A 25,781-nucleotide genomic window follows, 5' to 3' on the forward strand; every position below is an offset into this window, starting at 1 on the left:
ATGAGAAGTCCTCAGGACAGAACACTTGAGCACAAACATCCTTCTTCTCACCTAAACCATTGGATGTGAGTGTGAGGCATGGATTCCAAAATATAATCCCATCTTGATGCCCATCTTATATTTTTTTCTTCCTGAAAGGTAAATGTCTCAGTTTCAGATACAGTCAGTCGCCAACTTAAATGTACAAGTTATTATCCATGTAAAGTAATCTTCAATCACATGACAAATTAAAACTTTCATTTTACATGGCTTAAAGTGGATAGTTTCATAATAACTGCCTAAAACAAACCTAAGATTTGACCACAGAATCTAGAAGAAAATATTTTCGAAATAGTGTTGAGCACCGGTATCTTTTAGGACTTAAAGTCATATCAAATCAATTTAACTGTGCTTTCTCCCTTCAAGAATTGCATCAGTTCATCTGGAATTCAAACAACCATGCGCCCTAATATCAAAGAACATTAATTTTTTAGCCAGTCTAAGTCAATACCGCAGACACCGAGAGACCAAGCTCTGCTACAAAAAAGAGTACCAAGCATAGCATTCCACTCCACTAGTGGTGCTCTGTCCAAGTTTTCCTTTGCTTTGATACAACCTTGTTTCAGCATCAAATTTTATTCACCAACTACCATTCAAATTACAGTCAGCTTATACTGCAAGGTGGGAAGACAACAGTAAAAAGTCTACATTGTCAGCAGAGTAAAAGAAATTGTTCCTTTATGTACTTCAACTCATTATACAGATTGAATATTCATTGATCAGAAATGCTTCAGAGAGCTTTTTTTTGTTTTACTTTTCAGAGTAGACATGAAAAATGGAGTAGTGCCGATTAGCATGAAGACTATTAAACAAACCATAAATAATAAAATCAAATAATAAAAATAGCTAGATATTTTACTGACAAAGTGTTATTTCAGTAATTTGCAATACACAAGAGCTTGCTTCTTTAGGACAGAACCACATTTTTCCCCATAGCTATACTGGCTCTTTTCCCTCTCCCTGAGATGACCTGAACTGCCAACCTCATGGAATGTCAGACATGATATTGTGCACAAGATAGTAAAACATACACAGCTGGACACATCATTTTTGTAAGAGAAACAATATAATAGCGCAAAGCTAAGTTCATTCCTTAATTTTTAGGTCCTCACAGCTTTCCAAGAAGTACTGACCTTTTAGTATACAAATCAATTTCAGCATTGTGACCGATGCAACCTCTCTAAATATAACAATTGTCATACATAATATAACCTCTTTTAACTATTTTTCTTAAAGTATTTATTGTACCTTGCGCTTTGCCATGTAATCCAGCACATTACTAGAGTCAAGAACTACCACAGTAAACTTCAAAACACTACAGCAGCTTATGAAAGATAAAAAATGGCTCATGTCTGCGGAAGCGTAGAGATGGACTGACATTGTAATGGCGCTACTTTACTGCATGCTTATGATGGTGGCAGTAGTTTCCACACAAATTCAGCATTACCTTCCAACTAACTTTAAAGATTAAATATTTTGTCTCCATTTCACCATAGTTGAACTGAATCCTACAGCAAGTTCTACGTTTAGAAATAGGAGAAATATATTAACAGTCTGTATCTGACAATGGCCTGTCATTTAGAAAGACACCTTGACCTTGTAATAAGAAACAAGAAAATTGTTAAAATAGCTAAACAAACTTAAAAGGTGCCCTATTGATATTTTTCATCTATTAATTGCCAAGATTCTGATGAAAATCTGGAACAAGACAAAAAAGGTAAAGAGTATACCGCTTCAGCCTCAGAAGGATCACAGAATCATTGAGACTGGAAGTAAAAACAGCTGTGATAGCTCTGTGTAAGCTATTCCTTCAATACATACACAGGGAGTCAACAAGTCCAGTTAATTACAACCTTCACTCTTGTTAGTTCTCCATTCGCATTTCTGAGGTCTTACACTAATACTTTGGGAAACAGTTTTTCAGCAAATTCCATTAAAAAAAAAAATACATCTCTCTTGCCTATCACCAGAATGAGGCACATTCAAATATCATTGCTCCCTGCAGTTGCCTAATATGGTGCTCCTCTGCTTTTAAATAGAGAGCAAAGAAACAAAGAATACCAGCTTCCTACTTTCTAGTAGATTTCCAGGGGAGGAAGATCTTGGAGGAAAAATAGCTTTTGCAACAGGAGAGCAGAAAACGACCAGCTTCCACCTGCCTACCACATTAATTTGCTGAAACCTATAATTTCTCAGGCTTAGAACTTGGATTGGGAACTAATCTACCAGATAGCCTAGGCAGACATAGAAATTATAATTCTTTTAAAAAACATACATGATTTTTAAGTTTAGTGGGGGGTTTTGTGCAAAACTTAAGTCCTGCAGTTAAACCCCAATTTGTATTTGACTTTCTAGTTCAAGTAACAAAATAATTTTTAAATGATGAACTTACTATTCTGAAATAATTTTAGTTGTCCATCTCTTAAGATTATTAATTTAAGTGATTTGATATCAAGGGTAGTTAACACAAAAAAGCTTAACACTCACATGAAAAGTAACTGAGTACGTGTAAGCAATTTTGACTTCTCCGTTAGCCTTATTACTTATATCCATAGGTACTCCTGAGCAATCAGGGTTCTCTGGATGAGTATGCTTGTAACTGTGGGAAGAAAAACACAAGATGAAAGCTGACTGATAACATTATTAAGAAAGCCTTTATACAAGTTCACGCAAGTAGCGGTCTCATTCAGGTCTCTTCCCTTAAAATATAAAAATTGTTCCTAATACTTGTTGAGTTTAAGAACTCGCAAGCAACATATCACAAGTGCAGACATTTTTGCCATCGCAACTTTTTAAACACGAGCTGTCTCTTCTAAAAAATAACTATAGAATACAGAATATATACAGAGCATCACAGAATATTCTTAAGAGCTCCCAAAACAGTAAGTCATGATACAATGGAAGTATTAACTTCTGTCAAAACAGTTAGGTGGCAGAAAAAATACCCTGATCATGACATTGGATCAACAATGCAACAAGCTCAGTGAGTATACTAAGAATACAAGAAAAAAAAAAGACAAGATGCCAAGAAGTGATAAAAAAAACCCGACATCAGTTGTGGAAAAGCCATACAGACAGCAGAACAATGGACTAATATAGTTATGAAATCGTTCTGTTCAAATCTTTATTGCTGAAGACAACAAACTTTGCACTCTGATAACTCCTGCCTCTGGCACTGCATTCAGTCACAAGACAAAACATTCCCCACACACACACATTGAAAAATGAGGACTGCTTCACTGAATGCATAGGACCTCCAGGTTTTATTTGATCTTTTTGGTCAGAATAGGAACTAGTGCAGAAGGATCTATGGAATTCAGAACAAAATTACATTAGACTGTCCTACATCTGATTATAAAATCAATAGGAAAACTAACCTACCAGTCAGGTATCTAAAAGCATTTCTAACAACAGGACTAGCAACAGGTCTCAGAAGGGAAGCAAGTATCTTGGGATGGACCACTGTTTGATGACAAGTTATTTCTAAACACTAACCTTTTTGGTTCAAGTTTAGCAGCAACTAGTCTTGCTCCCAGAGCTTCATTTTCCACAACATGGTAATATATTTTTATGTCAACATGGTTGAAGATATAAAATGTATCTTTTTCATGAAATTCTGACTGCAATGATAAAAAAAAAAAAAAGGAGGGAAAAAAAGAAAAATGTTAATCAGGAAGACAAAGACATCTAAAGCTTTGGGCAGAAGCTTTTAACATGGATTTTTAGACTGCATAGAGTCTTCTTGTCAGGAAGTTCCCCTACAAGATGAATATGGGATTCTGGGAACACAAAGACAATGAAGTGCTTCCTTGCATTTAAAAGACAAACCAAAACGTTAATAGTAAAAACCGTTTGCTATAGTTGAAAAGTAGACAAACTTTACCTGATATGTTTCAATAGCTGAAGATGTTCCATTTTACCTAACGGAAGCAGAAGCTGAACAGGAAAAGTCATGTGACAACTTTTATATAAAAAAGTGTTTCATGAACAATTTAACTATCTTAAAACACTGTGCATTTTTTTCATAGATTAAATGGAACCTTCCAAGGTAAAGGATGCAAATAACTGTCCACAGAGACAGAATCACCTTGATGTTTGAACCCAAAGATGCACAGCAAAGAACTGTAAGCAGCAGCTAAGAATACTGAATACAAATCTCAGGTGAAGGTACACATCAGCTTGGAATTTAGCGAGTTAAACAAGAAGTTAAATCACAAACATTTTATCTACTGAAGTTCAGTTAGTACTGCACTTCTTCAGGGTTCTATCTCTCCATATCCCTTTCTTCAAAGGGCCCTAACTATAAGGGTGATTATATAAGCAATATATAATCAATATATTGCAGCTCTTCAGTTACTTGTCTTTCAGGTTATCTTCCTTTCATCAAAAGGAAAAGTATTTAAACCAGGTTAAAAGAATATTGCCAGACTGCATATTTGATGATGAATGTATTTCCAACATCAATTCACACCGGAATCTCTGAAACTGATTCATTATGAAAGGAAAGGAAAGAGGTCAGGAACTGTAGGAACTGTCGTCTTTGGGAAGGTTCATGAAGTGGGAAAAAGCTAAAATCTACTTCAGGTTCTCTGTCACCCCTCCATAGAAGAGGTCTGGGGTAATTTGAAGACAAGATTGGATTTTCTAACATGTTATCTCCACAAATCTTGCAGTGTGTTTATCTGGGACTCCCCCAGCTATCCAACAGATCTTTCTCCCTCGCAAGAGAACTATAGTTCACTTAAGATTCTTATATTTGGCCTTCTGCATTAGCCTGCACAGTTTTAGGGAAAGCAATCCTTCACGCAGTACTGATTTTCATACAAAGGAACACAAACACGTCTATGCAAACCTGCGTCCAAGAAAACACTTCTATCCCACAAAAACGTAAAGCCCAAGCCTTAGAACATTTAAGCTTTTTCAGGCAATGAAGGATAACACGTTTTTCTTCTCCCGCACACCCTACATATAAGAACATGCAAACCTTTCACTATCTTCTCCCATCTTTTTGAGCTTTTCTCTATTATACAAAGAGGAGCCAAAGTTCTTAGCTTCTTCTAAACAAAAGAAGCTTACAAGTTGTGGATATTTACAGAGATACTAAAATACTTACCCAATTTTAGGGAATAAGCGTTCTTAAGATTGGGAGGACTCACCACAGAAACAGGACAAAGGCCAATCATTAAGTTAGTTAAAAAAAAAAAAAAAAAAAAAAAAAAAAGGACACTCCTTAAAAAAAAATAAAAGAATCTTGTGAACATACATTAATAACACAGGCATCTTTTGGACGGCCATCTTCTGTAATATAACAGCCAATAGGAAAACCAGGATTGCAGAACCTCTGGCCATCTTCAACATCATAGCACCATGTCACAGGCATGTTGTCCACAATCCTGTAGATGATACACTGTTATTTCACAGTCTTTCAAAATATTGAATGTAATGTAAATGAAAACAGATTAATATTGATCTAATTTTGCTACATTAATTACTGAAAGACTAAACACAAGAATAAAACTTCTTTCAGATGTCATGTCTTAAAACTGCACCACTTACTGCAAAACCAGTTTCTAAATGGGATGCAAGTATGTAGCTCTGACTGAAATGTCTTCCTTTAAAAAAATATATATTTCTTCAGAAAGTGGCTTGGAAATGGGAGGCTTCCTCTGTGACCACCAATACATTCTATTCACTGGACTGATTTCCAAAGTCCCCTCACGAATACAGGTCAAAACATTAATTCTTCATTCCGAAGATTAACTGTTTCACTATTTTGTCTTTTAGAATGGCCTGAACCATCCACTAAAACAGCTAAAATGAACTTTATTATTTCAATTTCCTTTATAATAAAACAAAAAACTTCCTAAATATTGCCTATATATACATATATACACACACATACATATTCCTAAACATAATCAATCACCCAGCAGGTTTTCTCATTGTTCCTCAATTGCAATAATTTTTCATGGCACAATGTAAATTTTTATTTTTCATTAAAACTTCAATTTTTTGTTATTGAAGTGAATTCCTAACCAGTTGCAGTTCCATGAAAGGATGGAATATTTTAACTAGACTGTTTACATAAGAAAAACAGAATAACAGAATCACAGAATGGCCACAGCTGGAAGGGACCTCTGGAGATCATCTAGTCCAACCCCCCTGCTCAAGCAGGGTCCTCTAGAACATATTGCCCAGGATCGCATCCAGGCGGGTTTTGAATATCTCCAGGGAAGGAGACTCCACGACCTCTCTGGGCAACCTGTTCCAGTGCTCTGTCACCCTCACAGTGAAGAAGTTTTTCTTCATACGTATGACAGCGTCGGGAACTGTGTCCTAGATAAGTGTTTGGGAAGTGACACTGCTCAGTGTAGTCTGTCCCTCAAGTTCTGAGAATAAGAAGCAGCTTTTTTTTTTTTTCATGGAAACAAAAAGACCAGCATTCAGATACTTGTACACATTGATGAGATCGCCTCTCAGTCTTCTCTTCTCCAGGCTGAACAGGCCCAGCTCTCGCAGCCTTTCTTCAGAGGAGAGATGCTCCAGTCCCCTCATCATCTTGGTAGCCCTCCGCTGGACTCTCTCCAGGAGTGCCATGTCTCTCTTGTCCTGGGGAGCCCAGAATTGGACACAGTACTCCAAATGCAGGCTCCCCAGGGCTGAGGAGAGGGGCAGGATCACCTCCCTCCACCTGCTGGCAACACTCTGCCTCATGCACCCCAGGAGACCGTTGGCCTTCTTGGCCACCAGGACACATTGCTGGCTCATGCTTAACTTGTTGTCCACCAGCACTCCCAGGTCCTTCTCTGCAGAGCTACTTTCCAGCAGGTCAACCCCCAGCCTGTCCTGCGGCATGGGATCATTCCTCCCCAGGTGCAGGACCTTGCCCTTGCCTTTGTTGACCTTCAGGAGGTTCCTCTCCGCCCAGCTCTCCGGCCTGTCCAGGTCCCTCTGAAGGGCAGCACAGTCTTCTGGTGTGTCAGCCACTCCCCCCAGTTTAGTATCATCAGCAAACTTGCTGAGGGTGCACTCTGTCCCTTCCTCCAGGTCACTGATGACTAGATTGAACAAGAGTGGAGCCAGGACTGACCCCTGCGGGACACCGCTAGCTACAGGCCTCCAACTTGACTCTGTGCCATTCACTACAACCCTCTGAGCTCGGCCGTCCAGCCAGTTCTCAGTCCACCTCACTGTCCACTCATCCCACCCACACTTCCTGAGTTTACCTACGAGGATGTGATGGGAGACAGTGTCCAAAGCCTTGCTGAAGGCCAGGGAGACAACATCCACTGCTCTGCCCTCATCCACCCAGCCAGTCATTCCATCACGGAAGGCTATCAGATTGGTCAAGCATGATTTCCCTTTGGTGAATCCATGCTGACTACTCCCAGTCACCTTCTTGTCCTCCAGATGCTTAGTGAGGACGTCCAGGAGGAGCTGTTCCATCACCTTTCCAGGGATGGAGGTGAGGCTGACAGGCCTGTAGTTCCCTGGCTCCTCCTTCTTGCCCTTCTTGAAGACTGGGGTGACACTGGCTTTCTTCCAGGCCTCAGGCACCTCTCCTTTTCTCCAGGACCTTTGAACTGCTACACTTACAAGAAAGTAGCTCCTTTCCAACTGTCCTCCATTTTTTTTTTTTTACCTGCTTCCTCTCTATGACCTCCTCACAAAATTTATATGCTTATCTTCTCTAAGTCCTGAAAGCAGTAAGTTTACTATTCAGTTTTAATGGAACATTTGAAAAGGAATCCTAAACCCCCGTGAGGAGTTCCAGGAAATTATGATACAGTAAGATATACCAGTCATGCTACAAACAGTGAGAATGTCAGAAACAAAATATATTTCTTAATCATATTCAAAGATATCCAACATGGTCAGATCTCCCTCTGTAAAAGCAAGAGAAAAGGCCTATTTCTTTACATTATGAAGTTTTTCTTAATGGCTAAAAGCTAAATGCCAAAATAAAATCAGTTAAACAAGGATTAAATTTCAGCAGTTGCCCTTAGGGCAACGTTATTTGCTCAAAGGTATGTTTTTACAGGTCCATAAGTAAGTTTCAAAGATGAAGTCATGGAAGCAGTCACTTTTTGTGCATCGCTGGACCAAAACATCCCACTGAAGCTTAACAATACATGTTTTTGTAAAACTTATCAAGCTACTAAATAACCTTTACAATTAAATGTGTAATCATTATAACCAGTAGGTTATTACTGCCAACAATACTTGATAATACCTCATTAGTTTTTTTAAAACCCAGGAAATTATGAAACCAACCATGAAGAATTATTTAGTCTTTTAGTATGTTGCATATTTTAAACACTGTTTCTACAGCGTTATTTTTTTTTTTAATGCATCAACAGATAAGGGGTAAAAGGAGCTATATGTGCTGCCTTTGTTCAGGTAAACATAAGGAGGTCTGTATCATCCCCACCATTAGCTACCAGACAGAAAGAAGTGGCAATGCTCCTAGCTCATACTGACACAGGGGAAGAAGGCAAAGAAAGGTCCATCCGAAAACAAAATGTCCAGGTGCTCAACAGTTTCCAAAGACTCCCACAGAGCTGTGAACAGCAGCAACAACAACAAAATCCTACTCACTTCACCGCACACTATTGGGCATAATTAACCTGCTGATTAGGAGCTATTCTAGCAGCAGATTCATTACATTTAGATCATATTTGGATTTTTACCTCCATGATACATGCTGGAGATAGCTTTTGCTTTTGTTAGTATTTTCATCTCCCAGAGCAAAAACAAGTCAGTCATCAGCCTACTGCAAAAGAGCTTGGTTGAGAGAAAGGTTTTCCTTTACCTCTTCTGCAGCAGACATACTGAGCTGCCTTCAAGCAGCAATGCTGGAACAAACTGATAATTTAAGAAGCAAATCATTTTTCACAGTTAATCTTTAAATTTATAATGACTTGAAAAGACTGTACGTGAGAGGCAAACATGCTATGCAAGCGTTCTTATATGTCTCTCTAGAACATCTGGTGATGAACATTGTCAGACAAGAGATCAGTTTAGCTGTTGAGTCCAATTCACTATGTCAATTCCTAAGCTTATTAAGTGGCTTTTAAAACCTTAGAAGTACTTTGCACCATCTGTGTTCCCCAGGAATTCTATGATAAATTGAAGCTGGATAATAAACCTCTATTAAATCCTAACTTATGCTACCTTGATGATCCTGGTACAACATGTTCGTGTACCACATGCCTGGATCATGCACCATTCACTACAAAAGCCAGCCACCTGCACTTTGTGGAGCTGTGGTTGAGGAGGACCTGCATTATCATAACAGCTATAAAGGTGGATTCTTCATCTCATGTGATCTAAAATTTTAGTGCAGTGGATCTAACAACCCAAAAAAACCCCAACAAATAAACACACAAAAAACCCGCTACAACTGACAATAGTGGAAGTACTATTAAAAAAAAAAACACCCTAAGAATGTGTGTGGAGCATCCTATTTTTAAAGGGAGATTTTCATACTGAAAAGTGGAGCTGCATCTTAGCAGAACCAAAACAGAATTCTATTGTTAGCTGTATAGGCTAAAAAGTGTACTTAAACACATTACCTAAATATATTTGTAAAACAATCTCTTCCAGAGAGGAAAAAACATTCTGAAGTACTTTTAAATGTGATTTGTTTTACACAGTTCTCTTACAGTTTCTCTATTAATAATCAGCTTAAACTTTTGGGTTTTGTTAAAAAAAGTAGCAAATTTGTTTCAAAAAGTGGCAGGGTGATAGTCTTGGATACTATATTTTTAATTTACATATACATATATATATACACACACACACAAAGTTTTAAAGCTGAAACTTTATGCCACAACAACATGTACCAGTGAAATTCAAAGTGGCTCAAGTATTATAAATACATATAGTATTTATTTAATAGGAACATAACCAAATCCAGTATCTTTACTTATTTCTGTATTAGGCATATACACTCAAAATCTCTGCAAAAATAGCTGCTCCTTCTATAGTTGTACCCAAAGGCTGCTGTTAGCACAGCATACCATCATATAAAGCGTTATATAAGTCCACACAGTGTGGCCAGACATTTCTAATAGCAAGATGAAACCTGCAGGTGAGCGTTTCCCAGCTCCTGCATCTGGGTGCCTAGCACGGCTAAATCCTAACCGAACCATCAGCATGAGATTCAGCGTACATATTCAGCCCTGCCCACTGTTAGCTCCCTCAAGAACAGAACCTTGGCATCCAAGCAGAGAAGGAGTCCTAGCATGCTCCTAGACAACCCAGACACAAAAATACCTGTTACAGAAGGACTGAAGGAAGGAACAGGAGAGGAACAAGTAGTTACGCGTTCCTCAAAACTATTTGATTAGTTAATTTGGACTGGCCACCACTCTGCATAAAGCTTTCTCAGAACTGTTGATCCTTAAGCTTTTGTCGAGCTGGGGCATGATTAACTTTCACATTTACAGGTGCAAAGAAATAGCAGTATTTTACAGTAAGCATAAAGGCAGCATAAAGAACACACAAAGCTGTAAGCATTGAAACAAATTCATTTCCTGGTGCTTATTCTTCGAGTGAAAAAAAGAATTATACGGAGAAGACAAAATAACATCTTTCGCAAGAACAGAAGGGTAACAGATTTAACCGAAATACCTAGTCTTGATATACTTAATAACTTATCACCAACACACTAGAATAACTGATTAGGAATTCTGGCATCGACTTACCAATGATGTTGATAATTCAGTAGCATACTTTTTTTCAAAAAGTCTAATTTCTGCTTATCTTCTGGCTTCTTGGTATCATATGTTTTTGTACAAACAGGTTTACATGTTTCCTCCTTTTTAAAGGTGAACTAAGAAAAATGAAATACATATCAGCAAAAATGTTGTGACCTTGTAATTCCAGCATTTAACAAGTTTCCCCTATATGTTCAAAATTCCCTATACTAATATAATGAAAAACTAACAAATTCCTAAGCCACTAACCCTCCAGAGGAATTTTTTTATATTGGTTTGTACTCTAGAACCCTCCTGTGATCATGGAGTATACTGTACGATCCCTACACTAAGAGCTCCTTGCTATCAATCAAAATCCGTTTCTTTCAATGATTTATTACAGGTCATTTGACCTCAGAGCAACAATGCTGTCCAGGCAGATTCAGTTGAGAACCTTCTGTCCTACAACATGAATCAGTGAGAGCTTCAGTCATCAGAAAAGACAAGCTGGCTAACCACCATTCTAATTCTTCTGCCCTACAGCTGCAAGACGGATTTCAGATCAGGTTCCAATTCCCTGTTACAAGGACAGCCGAGGAGCAAGAACCGGGTTTTGGCAGGTTCCAAAGAGAAAAGACAAACTCCACAGCATTGCAGGCCACAGCTTCAAGACACAAAGCGCACACTTACAATACTAGCTTATATTACCGCTCGATCGTGGAACTAAAGTAGTCTGCTTCCTCACTTGTGCTGCGAGCACTGAAGGAAACTGCATTACAAACCCAGAGCAGGAAGTGAAATAGCCAAAAATGGTGGATGAAACCCAGTGCTTGCTAATAAACAATTTATATCGCATAATCACAGCTTTGAAAATACAGACTAGAGAGAAATACAACAATGCCATTCGTATCCTTCAGTCATATCGCCTCAGTTTACTACTAAAAATTTCCAAGTTTTAACAGATTCCAGGAGGGACTGCTACCACTACTAAAAAATTATGCAACATGGAGGTTCCTGAACATATCATTTCACTTTTAACACCGAATACAAGGCACCTTAGCCCCCTTCTGCAGAAAACACATGGATTAATAAAGGAAAAAAAAATCTTCAAAAACCAAAAGGCAGGCATATGTTTCCTTCTAGGTTAAACTGACAAATTTCTGTTATGTCGAATTTCAGCTTTTGACATTTCTAGAGATGAAGATATTATGAATAAGTTATCCAAGATATTGACCTCCTGTTGTTAAATTTGAACTTATGCATTACTGAAAACCCTTTGGCAGAGAACAAACCCTATAAGGAGATGGTTCTATTCTTTCTCCAAACAAGACTTGACCAAGGTTTTCAGACGGACGCTTCTTTCCTTCCGCTTGACAAAAATCAAACCTAGATTAGAAAAAAAGATACAAAGTTAATAAAATATTCTCCGCTGTAAATATTAGACCTCACAAAGTATCCCCCCCAATCAATACCTTCATCGCATGTAAAAGAACTATAGAGTTTTCCTTCTAGATAAATGGTTTCTTCCTAGAAATTACAAAGCTAAATGCGTTTTTAATGGGACTATGATTTTTCAAACAAATAAACAAAAAACACCACCAATAACTCTTCATCAGATATTTCAGGTAATATTACTTAATATGGTAGCATAAATTTCCTTAAGTAATGAGAAGCTTCATGTTTGCACAGTAAAGTTAACCAGAGATTAAATCTTCACATGCAGTTTCACAACAGCCCTGAAAGGAATCATGCAGGCCAGAGTCTTGAAAAAGTACAGACAGCTTCTTTACAACAAGTGCCACTAAATAAACAGATTACTACACTTCTATTCACCAACAGGTTTAATAGTACACCCCCCAAGTTTTTCCAACCTATATTCAAATAAACCACGTTTGTGTTCACTAAAATATAGATTACTAGTGCTTAAGCTCTTCAATACTAATAATGAAAGCATTCTTTGAAGCATCAACTTTACGCAGTTGTACCAGCCACTGATATATTTTATGCACTCCTATGACACGTAGCAAGAAAGCATTTAACACCTCATTAAGATAATTGATGGGAAGTTCACACCTCGTTACTACTTTAACTCATCTGGCTGCAGGCTACTAAAGACAGCAGTAACACTTTGATCTATAAAATGACAACTAATGCAGAAAAATTATTTTCAAAAAATGTATTTTTAAACTAGAGTTACTCTAAAAGAGTAATTTTCAACCTACATGAGTTTAAACATACTTACGCAGTATATTCGTAGGGAAGGACAGATTCTACTGAGTCAAGCCTGTTCACAAACAGCTCGATTCCAGACTGAAAGAGTTAAGATAAGCAGTATCGTTACATCAAAACATACAATCGATTCTGACTGAGGTACAGATTTGTGGCAATAAGGTAAATGAAAGTCTCAAACTTAAAATGTAAAATCTTACGCAACTGCACATCTTGAAACATAAAATCCTATGTAATTAATTATATCTGCTGAGAATGTGAGCAAAACAGTACCCCCTCAGAAAAACAGTAACCACATCATAAAACCAATTTAGGCTAACATAAGTGTTCAAGTTAAGAGATGGCAAGAAATCATGCACAAGAACAACAAAAGCATGCCAGATGCCAGTGTTTTAGTTTAGTGCAGCAAGCTAAAGCCACATTAGTAAGAAGTAAATTTTAAATCCATCAGCATAACTTTTGTGTAACAAAGGTCTTAAAAGGGCATGCATTCGCTGGTCCACAGTTTTCATTACACAGCAGCTGAAAACTGGACTATTAGGTTGTAAATAACGTATTTAGACTGAGACTGTTTTAAGTTTAAAACAGAAACTATTTCCAAAGAGAATGTAAGGCAACGTACAAACAAAAACAAACTCCAGCAACTTTGGAGCAAGAATCTGAAATTCCATCTGCTGTGGCTTCAGCCTACAGTTCAGTCCACTGACACCAACTGCTGGAGCAGCCTGCTGCTACTGAAAAGGAGAGGTCCTCCCTCTTCCTCTCACCTCCCTTCCCTTATGCTAGGCCTGCAGTGCTTACATATTTCAACTGCTTACCTTACACTCATTTTGGCAGTTATCTGCTTGCACAGTAAACCAATTCAATTGGCAAAAACAGAAGACGACTTGCTCAGAGAAATTACAAAAGAGGGTTTTTTTAGGGAGTTTTTAGCAACACAGCAAGCTGAACTGTCTTACAGTGCAATCAGACGAGCTGGAGGCAGCACAAGGAAGGACAGTGCATAAAGGAGTAAGACCTCCCTCTTTCAGCAGCAACTTATCTAGTTTCTGTTATAGCACGAAAAGTACACCATCAGTAGAAGAGCCTTCTCCTCCCCGTGAAAATTCACCCAAGCTTAGCCAAGTTGAGAAATTCTGGAGCAGTTAAAACAAAACAAAAAAACAAAAAAAAAAAGAAAAAAGAAAAAGAGGGGAGAGGAGGGGGAGAGGGAGAGAGAGAAAGCGAGAGAGACAGAGAGAGGAGAAGATGAAATTGTTCATGCATATCTGTAGCTCAGATACTTCAGCCAGGTACTGTGCTCTTGATCGACTGTAACTGTCCACATGCAAATCAGGATGCAGCTTCATGAACTGAGAGCTGTTAAACTGACTCACTAAGTGAAGACATGTCACTGCCCCTCTCTTCTATGCCCCTAGCCATGCACACCTGCTGCTTACCTCTGGCTAGCACACTTTTTGTCATACTTCCGTAGGCCACTTCAACTCATTAACACAGCAGAAAACTAGTCTGACAAAAAAGCTGGATAGCTTCCTCCCATGTTAATATGCACACATAAGAATTTAACAATACAGCTGGGGCAATGCAGAGGACAGAAACATACCGCCTGGAAGAAGACAGCAATGAAATCTCTCCCTCTCAGCAGCAAAGAACTGGAACGGCTCAACTGCTCTAAGGCATTAGCTATTTTTTAATGGGAGGAAGAAGTTCACTTGAATGCTCCTGAATTTTCCATAAGAAGTACTTGCGTGAACAGTAACTGCAGATCTGCACCTTCAATAACAATTCCCGAGACAATGACTAGTTCACACTTTAGTCATCAACATTTTTTAAACAGAGTGAAGATTCTTAATATTCAGGGAAGAGTTATTCTTTAAGCCTACACTGATCATATTCTATTCCTGATGATATTCCAACCAGAAACAGAAAAAAGTGGCCAAACTGGGCACAGCCAAGCAGATTAGGAAACAGTTTGGAGGAGGGGGAAAAAGTCATGAATCTCAGCATTCTTGTGCTGCTAACTATGCGCCTCACTGACAACGTCACATCCCTTCTCACAAAGGGGATCCTCAGGATAAGGAGTCAAATTTTTTGCACACATTGTATGAGACAAAAATGCAAAGACATCCGAGACAGATGACCACATAAGTGTCTCAGGTTAGATACAAAAAGACAGTAAGCAATTTGTTTTACTTGATTTTACTTGACTTAAAAAAAAAAAAAATTTCTACCACCACCCCAGCTTAGAAACAGGGATAACTCAAACATAGCAACGTCTCTCAAGGATGGCAGCTTCAGACTCTTAGGGAAATTTCTTCCTAATGTCCAGGCTAAGGAAGTAGCGCAGAACTCTAAAGGTCACCTGGAGAGGTAGTAGTTTTTCCATTCTTGGAGGCTGCTAAGACTTGGCTAGGCAAAGGCACAGCCGATCTGATCTACTGTTACCAGCAGTCTTGCTTCAAGAGTGAGGCTGGATGAGGTGACCTCCGGAGGCCACTTCCAGACAATATTTCTATGATCGTATAAAAGAGTGCTTATAGACTACTACAACAGAAGCAGCATGGGAACAACAGTGAAAAAATCCAAGGTTTTCTGTTTAGTGCAGGATTTGGCTTGTCTCAATTGAACGATGTACTCAAGAAATAAGGGAAAAGACATATATAGCAACTATGCCTCCATTACACATTTGGCTTATTATCTATTTTATTGATTAATAGCAGAAAATAGTTAAAGTAAATGCAAGTTATTTATCAAAAACGTGTAATTTAAGATCTTTATTTTGCAGAATTGTGGACTCATGTTTCATGTAAGACAAGAAGATGAGAGCCTAGAAAACATGAAATTTTCAACAGACTTCACAGACAACGGATCATAACAACTGTTGCTCTTGAACTTTCTTATTTAAGTCTTGAGGCAGGGTCTGGCACAAATTCCATCACAGCAGCAGCAAGCAACTTCTAAAGCTCACCCAAGGAATAAAGACTATTTTGACTTCCTGTTGGCCAATGCAGATAAGTTAATTTAGTCACATGAACTCTGCCTGCCATTTACATAGATATGAAAATAAATGTCAACTTCATTTGCGAATATATAGTCAAGAAGCTCCTATACCTCAGATTCTTGACAGCCAGAAAGACACTGCAAGCAAAGTCTCACTGCGTACTTGCCTTGATTTTATACCTGCTCATAGCCATCAGCTACTTGCTCCTGCCAAAAAGTCACAAACCTCTGGCATGACCTGTTACAGTGATTCTTACTTTCTGCAGCTCTCAAGCACGCACTTAAAAGGACCCAGGGGACCAACTGAGGGGGTTTCCCATTTCTGTAACGGTACAATAACCCATAAGATGAACCGATACTTCCTTCCCTCTGTGCAAGGGGCCGCAGACACTTTACCATAAGTGACTGCGCCGGAAACTGAAACACGCTCCAACTCCCCGGAGCAACAGCCCCCCGGGCCACCGCGCTGCTGCCAACGTTTGATACGTTACAAAGGAGCGGTGACAAACCGTCAGGAAAGCACGGCGGCGGGATAAAACCTCGGGCCGCGCAACAACCCCGGCCCCGGCGAGCGCGGACGGCGCCGAGGCCTCCCCTCTGGGCACGGCTGCCTGCCTGCCTGCCTGCCTGCTGGGGCCACCCCGCCTCGCCCTGCCCGGCTCACCTGGCACTCGGACTTCTCCTTGCCCGGCTCGCAGAAGTTGACGGGCGCCAGGCCCGGAAGGTAGAAGGCGGCGGCGGGGGGCGCGGCCGCCGCCAGCGCCGCCGCGATGAGGAGCCGCCGCAGAGCCATGGCGGCGGCGGCGGTTGGGGGCGCGAGCCGGGGGGAGAGGGGAGGGGAGGGTGGCGCGCGGCGGCGGCCTGCGCGGGGGGAGGGGGGCGGCGCCTCGCGCACACAGACACGCGCCACCCGCTAAACGGTCGCTGCTTGCTTCTTTTCCCCCCCCCTCCCCCCAGCTCCTTGACGGCGGCTACTTCCGGCTTCTCGCGCTGGCGACACGTCACCCAGCGCGGGACTCCTGCCGAGGGCCAAAGGGGAAGGGCCACGCGCACAGAGCCCGGCGCCTGCGCGTTCGCTTCCGGGGTCGCTCGTCGTTACTGCCCGCCCCCGGCAGTTGCCATGGCAGCAGGGAGCTTCCCCCCCCCCCCCCCCGCCGCTCCGCGCGATAGGCCGGTCCCCAACGGTCGCGGCCGGCCCAGCCCCCGCTGGCCGGCGGGTGTCCCCGGCGTCGGTTAACGCCGCGTTACCCAGGTGGAGGGGTGGGCGGCAAATAAGCCGAGTGGGGAGACGCGGGGATGTTTTGCCGTCCGTCAAGGAGCGACGGGAGAGAAGCTCAGCGAGGAGATGGAGGCGGCGGCGGCGGTTTGCCGGCCCCGGGCGCCCGGGGGTCCCGCCTCAGCTTCCCCCGGCGCCATCAGCCGCGGGATGCCGCGTTTCGGAGGGACGCGGGGCTTTGGGGGCCCGCAGCCCCGTTAGGTGGAGCGCTCTTGGGACTGTCCCCCTTCCAGTCAGCCTGCATTGGCTTTGCATCAATTCAACGCGTTTGAGTTTGTTTTGTTTTGTTTTGTTTTTTAATTTTTTGGTTCTCGAGATTTTTGCTATGAACACCTCTTTTATTTTTCAAGCTGAATGGAAGGCAAATTCCATCACCAGTTAGATGAAAAGGAGGAGATACGTAGTTAAGTGTTCTTTATGGTGAATATCCATTACGGTTTAATAGTCAGAACAACCATGGACCATATTTTCTGAATATGAGGGCTGCTTTCATAGGACACAATCCACCAAAAAACCGCCACAACAAAACCGTAGGGTAGTGGCAGGAATTGAAAGTATATTGTTTTGATAATGTAGGAGAGTGGACAGTGCTCGTTGTTCTGAATGAAGTCCACAGCAAAGATCCTTGTTTTAAATAAGTTTCCCTGCTTCCTGATATTTCTCATCTGTCTGGAATATTTGTGCAGATTTAGAAACTCTGAACAATGATCTCTAATGAAAAACTGTAAATGCTGCAACATTTCCCATAATTTGCTGATTTCGTGGAATAGCTTTGTGCTCATTTCTTCTATTTACTATAGGACTTTGGGAAAGAAGGGGTAAGCTTATTGTTCATCCAGCCTGTACATACCCAAGGTCCATAGGCAGCTAAGGTTTTGCTACTAGTCTGTAGGGGATGGACAGGGCAGTCTGAACGTATGTCTAGAATGTATTCTGCAACGTAAAGGTGCCTGAGATAGCAATAAATGAGATACCTGCTACTGTGGGCAGCCTGCGTATGGCAGGATGGAACTGTAGGCGGGTTAATTGGCATGTTATCTGGACCGATGCAATGTTGAGCGTTTAAGCTCCTAGGCCACGCAACGCAGTCCTTAGGTAAGGTTCTTTTAATATATTTTATGTATATTTTTCTACATAACATAAGCTATCTTTAGCTTTATATAAATATGTTAATTTTTAACTTATTTAAATTATTTTAGATATTAGAGATCTCATTATATATTTATTAAATTATATATATATTTAAATTTAAGTTATTCATCTACTTGTCTCATTCCTACCTGTCTCATCCTTTAGCTATCCTAAGAGCACAATTATAAGATCAAGCCTTGTGACAAGCACAGCTGGAGAAGAAATTCCAGCTCCCTCTTTTTATTTAAAATTGCTCATGATTAGGGTAATCAGGTTGTAAAAGACCCAAGTTCAGTCTCTCTTCTGCCACATGGGAGTTCAAATGTATCTCCCATTTCCCAGGTTAATATTCCAAGCAAATTACTTCTGTGTACCTAATTCCATTTCTTTGCATGTGAGAATATTTAAGAGCCTTTGCCCATTTAATCCTCATCTTCCCTGAGAACACTCCAAAACTATGCAATGATTGGGAGATGTGGATCTGCTTAAATCCCTCATTTTACTCTGTCTTCATGACTACACAACCTGCTGACTCAGAAATTTCAACGGGTCTGCTGTTAGTTGGCCCAAAGGGCTTTGCAGTGGGTACGGTGCTGTATGCTGTGATGCTGCCTTCTCTGGCTCTACAAAGGTGATACAGAAAAGCAATTTGTAGGCTGCATTATTCATTCAATATAGTAACTCTTTTAGAGCAGCTATAACCATGGGAAGCGTAAATCCCAGGCCATGGTCCTTGGGATCCAAATTTGGTCTGAGTAAAAACCATCTTCTCTAATTGAACAACAACTTCACTGGGAATTTTCTTGAGAATTTCCCTTCTTTGGTTCCCCTGCTGCGGGTTTTACAGCCAGAGGTTACAATTCAGTGGGTGTGATTTCAGTACCAGAAGAACAAGTACCACAGGTTTTATCAGCAGAGACTTATGCAAGACAGTGTGAAATAAAACACAGAAAAAATTACCATTTCAGAGGTTAATGAATCAACAGAAGCTAAAGCAAAATAACAACCTAAGGTTTTTCCTGAGAGATTCTTGTGGTAAGAAATACACAGATGACAAATACAGAATGATCAGAAGCTGCTGGAAAATAAGTGTCACTCCTTGAAAAGTGTTGTCACCTTTTTTGTTATCAGAAACTGTTCTGACAATCATTATCATGGTTGTTCTCACCTCTTACTGCTTAACTCTGGGCTGCAAGGAGTGCCTCCTTCTTTTGGGGATTCACAGCTCGTAATTTAGTTCATTTTAAAAGCAATCTTTTAAAAGGCCCTTATATCCTACATCTCGGGGGGGGGGGGGGGGGGGGAGGCGAGTGCATTCTCCCAGTATACTTCCTCCTTTGCCTAAGAGTATTGAAACCCATGTTTCTCACAATAGTGCCTCAGTAGCTAAGCTGTAGGGAGGCTGTTTGGTTTTGCATGAAATAGATAAATATTTCTTGCTGCTGATTGTGCAGGCACACAATTAAAGATTACTCTTCTCTGTAACTTCTAAGGCACTTAACTGGAAACAACTAACTTCCAGCTTACTGATGATAATCTCAACATTTTGTACAATTACTCTTTAATAAACGATGAAAACATTATTTGCAGCAAGAACTGGAACTCCCTTCTTGTGAATGAGTTCCCTTAACACCTGAAGTACAGAGAGAGTGTTGTAAATGAGTGCTCTTTTCTGTCTTGAGACAGTACTAATAACTTTATGGAGAACTTCATCTGGGGAGAAATAGCCCCTCCTAAGTAGCCCCTAGACTGGTAGTTTGGTTGTTTTTCTGGGAAAAAAAAAAAAGGTCTAGGTGAGCAGGTGGAGGTGGAAATTGTATTAAAATCTCCCACCTCCCAGATGGCTCTACCAAGATCTCCCCGGACAATTTCCTCCTGCCCCCAGCGGGTATACTGAGCGTGCCTGAGAAGTTCTTGCAGATGAAGCTAATTAAGGATTATATTTTATAAGGTCTAATGGTACTTTGGCATGAGGAGCCTTGAACAATGCAGTCCTGTTACATATCAGGTACTTCTGCAAATGTCTAAGGCCAACTTGTAGGTATTGAGGGAACTTTAACCCTGAAAACTGAGGGGGCTCCTCAGTAAGACAAGAGCTGAGCAGGGATCTGGAGGACTACAGCTCTGTGTTGGAAGTGGGAGCTGAGCACATCAAGTGCCTTAATCCTTTAGTGGATCTAATGCTTCCTTGACAATGGGAACACGTCACTGACCACGTGTGGGACTCGTGGGAGCAGAGGCACGGCAAGAGCTCCCCCCAGCCTGTGAAGGCAGATGGCAGCATCTTCTGTGAGGCGCTGGGACAGAGATCCTGCTGGTTTTGTCCTCTTCTTCCCAAGAAACAGTTCTCCAGCAAGTGTATGTTGGCCTGCTGAAGCTCAGGAGCATTGCAGCAACCACAGTGGAACCACAAATACTCGCCTGGGCTTGGTGGCCCGTGAGGTGTGCTTTGGGTCACTGCAGAGCAGCAGTGCTCCGGGAGCTATCCTTTTGAACAGAATCCAATTCACTTCCTAAGTAAACAGCCACTGCCTCCTCCGAACTAGTCATATAGCATATAGAAACGTATCTGATTGTGCCATTGCTGAGTTTCTTTGGTTTTATGACTTACATTTCTTTTTTTTTTTTTTTGAATCTTTGTTCAGGAAATAGATTCAGCACATTCTGTGACTTTCTATGAGCAGCTTCAAATTAATATTTAACAGAATGCTTTTACGCTTTTGGTTAAGGAAGCAGAGGATTATATCCTCTTCCACACTATTTCATATAGTGCTCGAAATGTGCAACAAGTCTGATATCTGACTTGCCAAACTAAAAAGAAGAAAGACTGACTGAATAAAATGGGCAAAACAGAGCTCTGTCGGGTGAAGACTGCTGCTAAACTGCATCTGAGAAGAAAATGCTGAAGAGCGATTGCTATGTACTTATAGCTAAATTCAGCTCAGCCTTTCCCTGGGCCATGGAGCAGAGTCTTTGGAGAAATAAGGGCACCAAAAGGGATGTGGTGCTGTCTTGCAGCAAACAAAACAGACTCCTCCAGGAGGGAGAGGGGGAAGGCGGCACCAACTAGTACAGTCTGAGCAGTAATGACCTTTGCTGTTCATGGCTGTGGGAGCAGCTGGATTTACAACTCCTTTCAGCAGCATCGATTTGTAGGGTTTCTGTGGCGTCTCTGGTATATTTTAAACCGACACAGAAGATTGCTGTCTGCCTGGCCCGTGTCTCCCATGTTTGCAGCGGCTCTGGTTCAGGCCACACCAATTAGTTTGTCTGGCCCTCAGCGTGTAACTATATAATTTTTGTTAACATTAGGACCAATTACATGAATTGGAAAGAAACAAATGTTTATACAGAGGAAAGTAGAACATGTCTGCGGATAAAACAAAGGGGAATGTTTTCTTTTTTATAGCTCTAACAACTCCCAAACCAATGAGCTAGTTAACTCTTCAACAGTCAGTGTGGTCAGCAGTTAATAATCTCACTGTAGTTCCAAGCTTATATATCACTCTTGATCTCTAGTGTTACCTGAGAGACTTTAGATTAAAGTAGTCTGGGTACTGACCTGTTCTGGTGTAGACCTAAATCAGTCAGTAAAGGAAGCTGGGAGAAGCAAATGCTGTCCAGAGGATATGCAGTGGTGAAAAAAATCTGTATTTTTTTTCCTCCAAAAGCAGTCTGTTCAGGATCTTTGACAAGAGTTAAAGTGGGTTTTTGAAAAAAGCTGGAAGAAAAATATTCTATAATAGTCTATATCAAACTGATTCCATTTTACAAGTGGAAATAGATACATACAGATACCATCTGGTTATTATCAGTTAATCTGTGGTCACATTTCTCAAGTATTCTTATCATGTATCCTTTTGTGGCATGACCCGTTAAGACCTACATAGCACGTGATCATCTGCTTTCATTGACAAAAATCTTTTCTCAGGTACTGAGTCTCTCGTGGTGAATTTTGCACTATTGTAAAACAAATCACAAAACATGTTTATGAAATTCAAGTTATGGGAAGGCTTCTGGAACAACACAGTAAAGACTGCGGAGTTTGGCAGGAACCGATTTGGAATGTAGCTGGTAGAAATATAGACAAGATTCATAAAGGTACTGAGGCAGTTGCATCCCTTTCAGACATCTATTTGTCCTTTGTTTTCAATTGGAAATTATGTGCTGAATTAGGAACCAAGTGTTGAAATACATTGAGTTTTCATTGTGCTGCTTTGGTGTTAATTTCCATGCTTGAATTTTATAAATGTTATGATGGATATTTTTTGTCTCATAGAAACATATTTGTCATAATGATTTTCCCCCACCCCTAGTACTGTAGCAATTGCTCTACCAGATGTCTGCCATTCACCAGTATTCCATCTCCAACAAGGCCTAGGTAATACTCCACAAAAGGCACTGTTAAGGAAGGGAATTTCTCCCTATCCCTTCAGTTACTGGAGTTTTAGGCTCTGAAGTTTATCTGTTGTGCCTTTTATCCTGTTGCATCAAATGTGATGCAATTGCAACCGCAACTCTTCACATTAAAGGTATAAGCCTTTTTAGACTTCAGAATATTGTGGTCTCAAAGACAGTGTATGTTAGCTCGATGAATAAATTATGAAACATGTTTAAAAATTTTTGTTTATTTGTCTTAAATCTGGAGCTTTTAAATTTCATCCCTTAATCCCTCTATCAGAGAAGAGGGTACAATGGCAGAGTGCAGTTTCTCTGTTCTGCATCACCATGCTTCTCTCATGCCTGCTCCCTATGCTAACCAGTCTGAGGGACATATCTCAGCCCCCAGTCTAAGCAGTGTTCCTATCAAAATAAAAAAAAATCCTGAGTTGGAGTAAAGTTATCCTCTAATACTGAGGATTTTCAAATGGCACAGGAATTGGGTTGTGATGTTGTCCCTACCCCTTGGGAACTAACCTGTGCTGGACTAGAACTGCTGGGAACCGCCAGCTGAAACAACATATAGTTGTCCTAAATTATGCCATAAATCAGGCTGATACCCTCACCAGATGCTACAGAAAGAGCTCCGAACCATCTTTATCCTATCAGGCACTTGCAGCGGGTGCAGCTCTTTTGCACTGTTGTGGTCCCTGAGAGGCAGGACGGACCGTGGGCTTCCCCTCCAGGGAGACACCAGCGGCAGGGTAGCCTGAGGAAGGCCTCCAGCGGCCTAGCACCTAGAGCTGTGCTTCAGCCAAGTGTTCAAACGTTCGGAGTGCTTATTCGGGCTAACAAAGCTAGTGTTTGGCCTTTTTGCAGCTCATTCCTGTCTCCTGAGCTGGAGTCAGAACAACCAGTGCCTGGCAGGAAAGTGGTGAAGAGATTGTGAAAGAAGCAGGTATCAGCTGGTGATTTGTGCTGGAAGGTGGTGGGTGAGTAACCTTGTTCCATTTTATGGTAGTGCTTCACCTGCAAGTGCCCGCTGTGAGTGAAATTGCCTGGGCTGGTGCTGTATTTTATCAATTTCACTCACAGCATGCTCTGCAGGTGAAGCATTTCATTGCAGGAGTTGGACTCTGCTCTCCCCTCGACTGCCTGAAGTGGGGAAGAAAGGAGAGAAGGTAATAAATGGCCACGGAAAAGCAAAAGCAGGGCGGAGAGCTGCACGAAGCAAAGTATAAGTTAAACAGTAATTTTAATTAAATGCACCCAACCTTCTGTTTGGTGCAATTTTACGCTTAAAAGAACTTTACTTAGCTCTTTCGAGCTTTACGCTTAGAGGTAAAATAAGTAAAAGAACTTCACAATTAGGAGTGAAAAATTATGGAAAATTGTTGTATTACTCTGTAAGATGGTATCAGTAAACCTGGAAGATCATTTTATCAGTCTTCATCCTAAAGGAGAATTACAGTGGCTGTTTCCGGGAGGAAACCAAGCAAAAAATTCTATTTGCTTGTTTTTTTAAAGTCTGCATTTCAGAATTCATATGCCTTGATTTTTTTTGTTGCCCTCACTTAAATCTACGTTCAGTGTTGCTGAGCACTTGATGCCACTTCCCTTGAGTTGAGAGAGAAGTTGTCAAATTCAGCATCCAAAATCAGAACTGTGCAAAATTAGAAACTACATGTGAACATTTGGCTACCTATTACCGATGAAACAAGTCCCTTGACTTAGGGATAGGGATGTTAATGCAGCTTTAGAGTTTATGGACCCATCTGCCTCGAGCCACTTACATCCTGTAGCTGATAGGAGTGGGGGATAGCACAGAGCTGCAGCGTTTGAGCGGGTTCCCAGCTCCTAAAGGATTTTCCTGCTTGGAAATTTGTAAGTTGAGGGCAGAGCTGTAAGCTCCCTGCTTCAGCCGTTGTGAGCTGGTTCCCGAGCCGGCTCCCTGCACACGGCAGACTCATGCCAGCAGGGGTTAGCTGCTGGCCCGTGACGTGTGGAGGTGATTCACATACCTCCGGTAGGATACGTATGACTCTGTCCTAGATAAGTGTTTGGAAAGTGACACTGCTCCGTGTAGTCTGTCCCTCAAGTTCTGAGAATAAGAAGCGACTTTTTGTTTCCGTGAGTGCCAGGGACAGTAGGCGTATGTAGCCCTACCTGGTGGCATTATGTTTGCTGCTAGTTAATGTGAGAAAACTGATTGGAAGGCTGCTGGTGGTGGAAAAAAATCACAGATCAGCAGAGCTGTTGAGTTTCAGGAGAGATGGGAGTGAAAGGGATGGAATTACAAACTAAAAACAGAAGACTTCAACCCACTCAAAGAATTGGCAAATGCAGTCTTGTGGAAAGGAATTTTAATGGGAAAGGGAGCCCTGGAGAACTGTCAGTTCCTAAAAGAGACACTGAAGATTCGGTAATAAACTGTGGGGATGCAAGAGATTCATAGCAAGTATTGGAAGAGACCAATATGGCTGCATAATATCTTTAATGACCTAGCAACAAAAAAGATGGTGTAATAAGTGGCTTCATTTTTGCAGGCAGGCGATAGAAGTAAAGCTTTTAACATTGTCCCACATGACGCTCTCATGAACAAACTAGGGAAATGTGGTCTTCATTCAACCGCTATGAAGTGGGAAAAAGTAGGCAAGGGATCAGACCAGCATGTGGAAGACAAGAGAAAGAAAGAGAGAAGGAGGGGGAAGATGGCACAAGATAAGATAACTTTTTTTTTTTCTCCAAGAAGAACCAAAACAGTTCAAAATTGAAAAACAAAACAATACTATACATCTCTCCTAGTTTCATGCAAATGCCTTTGTCCTCCTAGCAATGGTGTGGGGTTGTAAATGGAACCTGATTTGCAAGATCAGTAAATATATGCTTATCCTAATGAAAAGGTTAAGCGCTTGAAACTCTTTGTTTACTAAAATGAGGGAGAAAGGCAAACAAAATAGTAGCAACTGCTCCCATAATGAAGATCCCTTTTCCATTCTAATGGGCAAGGTCTCTAAGTATCAAAA

The 25,781-nt window shown here is 40.9% G+C and overlaps 2 protein-coding genes across 12 annotated transcripts in view; one reads left to right on the forward strand and one right to left on the reverse strand.

Annotated features, from left to right (window-relative positions):
- Window positions 1–17,057, reverse strand: part of TM9SF2 (transmembrane 9 superfamily member 2) — a 29,301-nt gene extending 12,244 nt beyond the window's left edge. Inside the window, exons 1-8 of the mRNA XM_068928222.1 lie at window positions 16,633–17,057; window positions 12,982–13,049; window positions 12,032–12,125; window positions 10,749–10,876; window positions 5,303–5,432; window positions 3,535–3,659; window positions 2,527–2,638; window positions 52–131 (exon numbers count right to left, since the gene is read on the reverse strand). Coding sequence (XP_068784323.1) covers window positions 52–131; window positions 2,527–2,638; window positions 3,535–3,659; window positions 5,303–5,432; window positions 10,749–10,876; window positions 12,032–12,125; window positions 12,982–13,049; window positions 16,633–16,761 — 866 coding nt within the window. The 5' untranslated portion in view covers window positions 16,762–17,057. The remainder of the gene's footprint in view (window positions 1–51; window positions 132–2,526; window positions 2,639–3,534; window positions 3,660–5,302; window positions 5,433–10,748; window positions 10,877–12,031; window positions 12,126–12,981; window positions 13,050–16,632) is intronic.
- Window positions 16,553–25,781, forward strand: part of LOC104147435 (G-protein coupled receptor 183) — a 40,518-nt gene continuing 31,289 nt past the window's right edge. For 7 of the 11 annotated variants that reach the window (XR_011137910.1, XR_011137913.1, XR_011137908.1 and 4 more), the window contains exons 1-2: window positions 16,553–16,692; window positions 23,635–23,747. The gene's annotated coding sequence lies outside the window, so the exon portion shown is untranslated. Of the gene's footprint in view, window positions 16,693–17,189; window positions 22,477–23,634; window positions 23,748–25,781 lie in introns of those variants that run through there. The other 4 variants (XM_068928258.1, XM_068928271.1, XM_068928264.1 and 1 more) reach the window with 4 other exon arrangements.

Source organism: Struthio camelus, chromosome 1, assembly GCF_040807025.1.
Source record: "Struthio camelus isolate bStrCam1 chromosome 1, bStrCam1.hap1, whole genome shotgun sequence".
Lineage (NCBI taxonomy): Eukaryota > Metazoa > Chordata > Aves > Struthioniformes > Struthionidae > Struthio > Struthio camelus.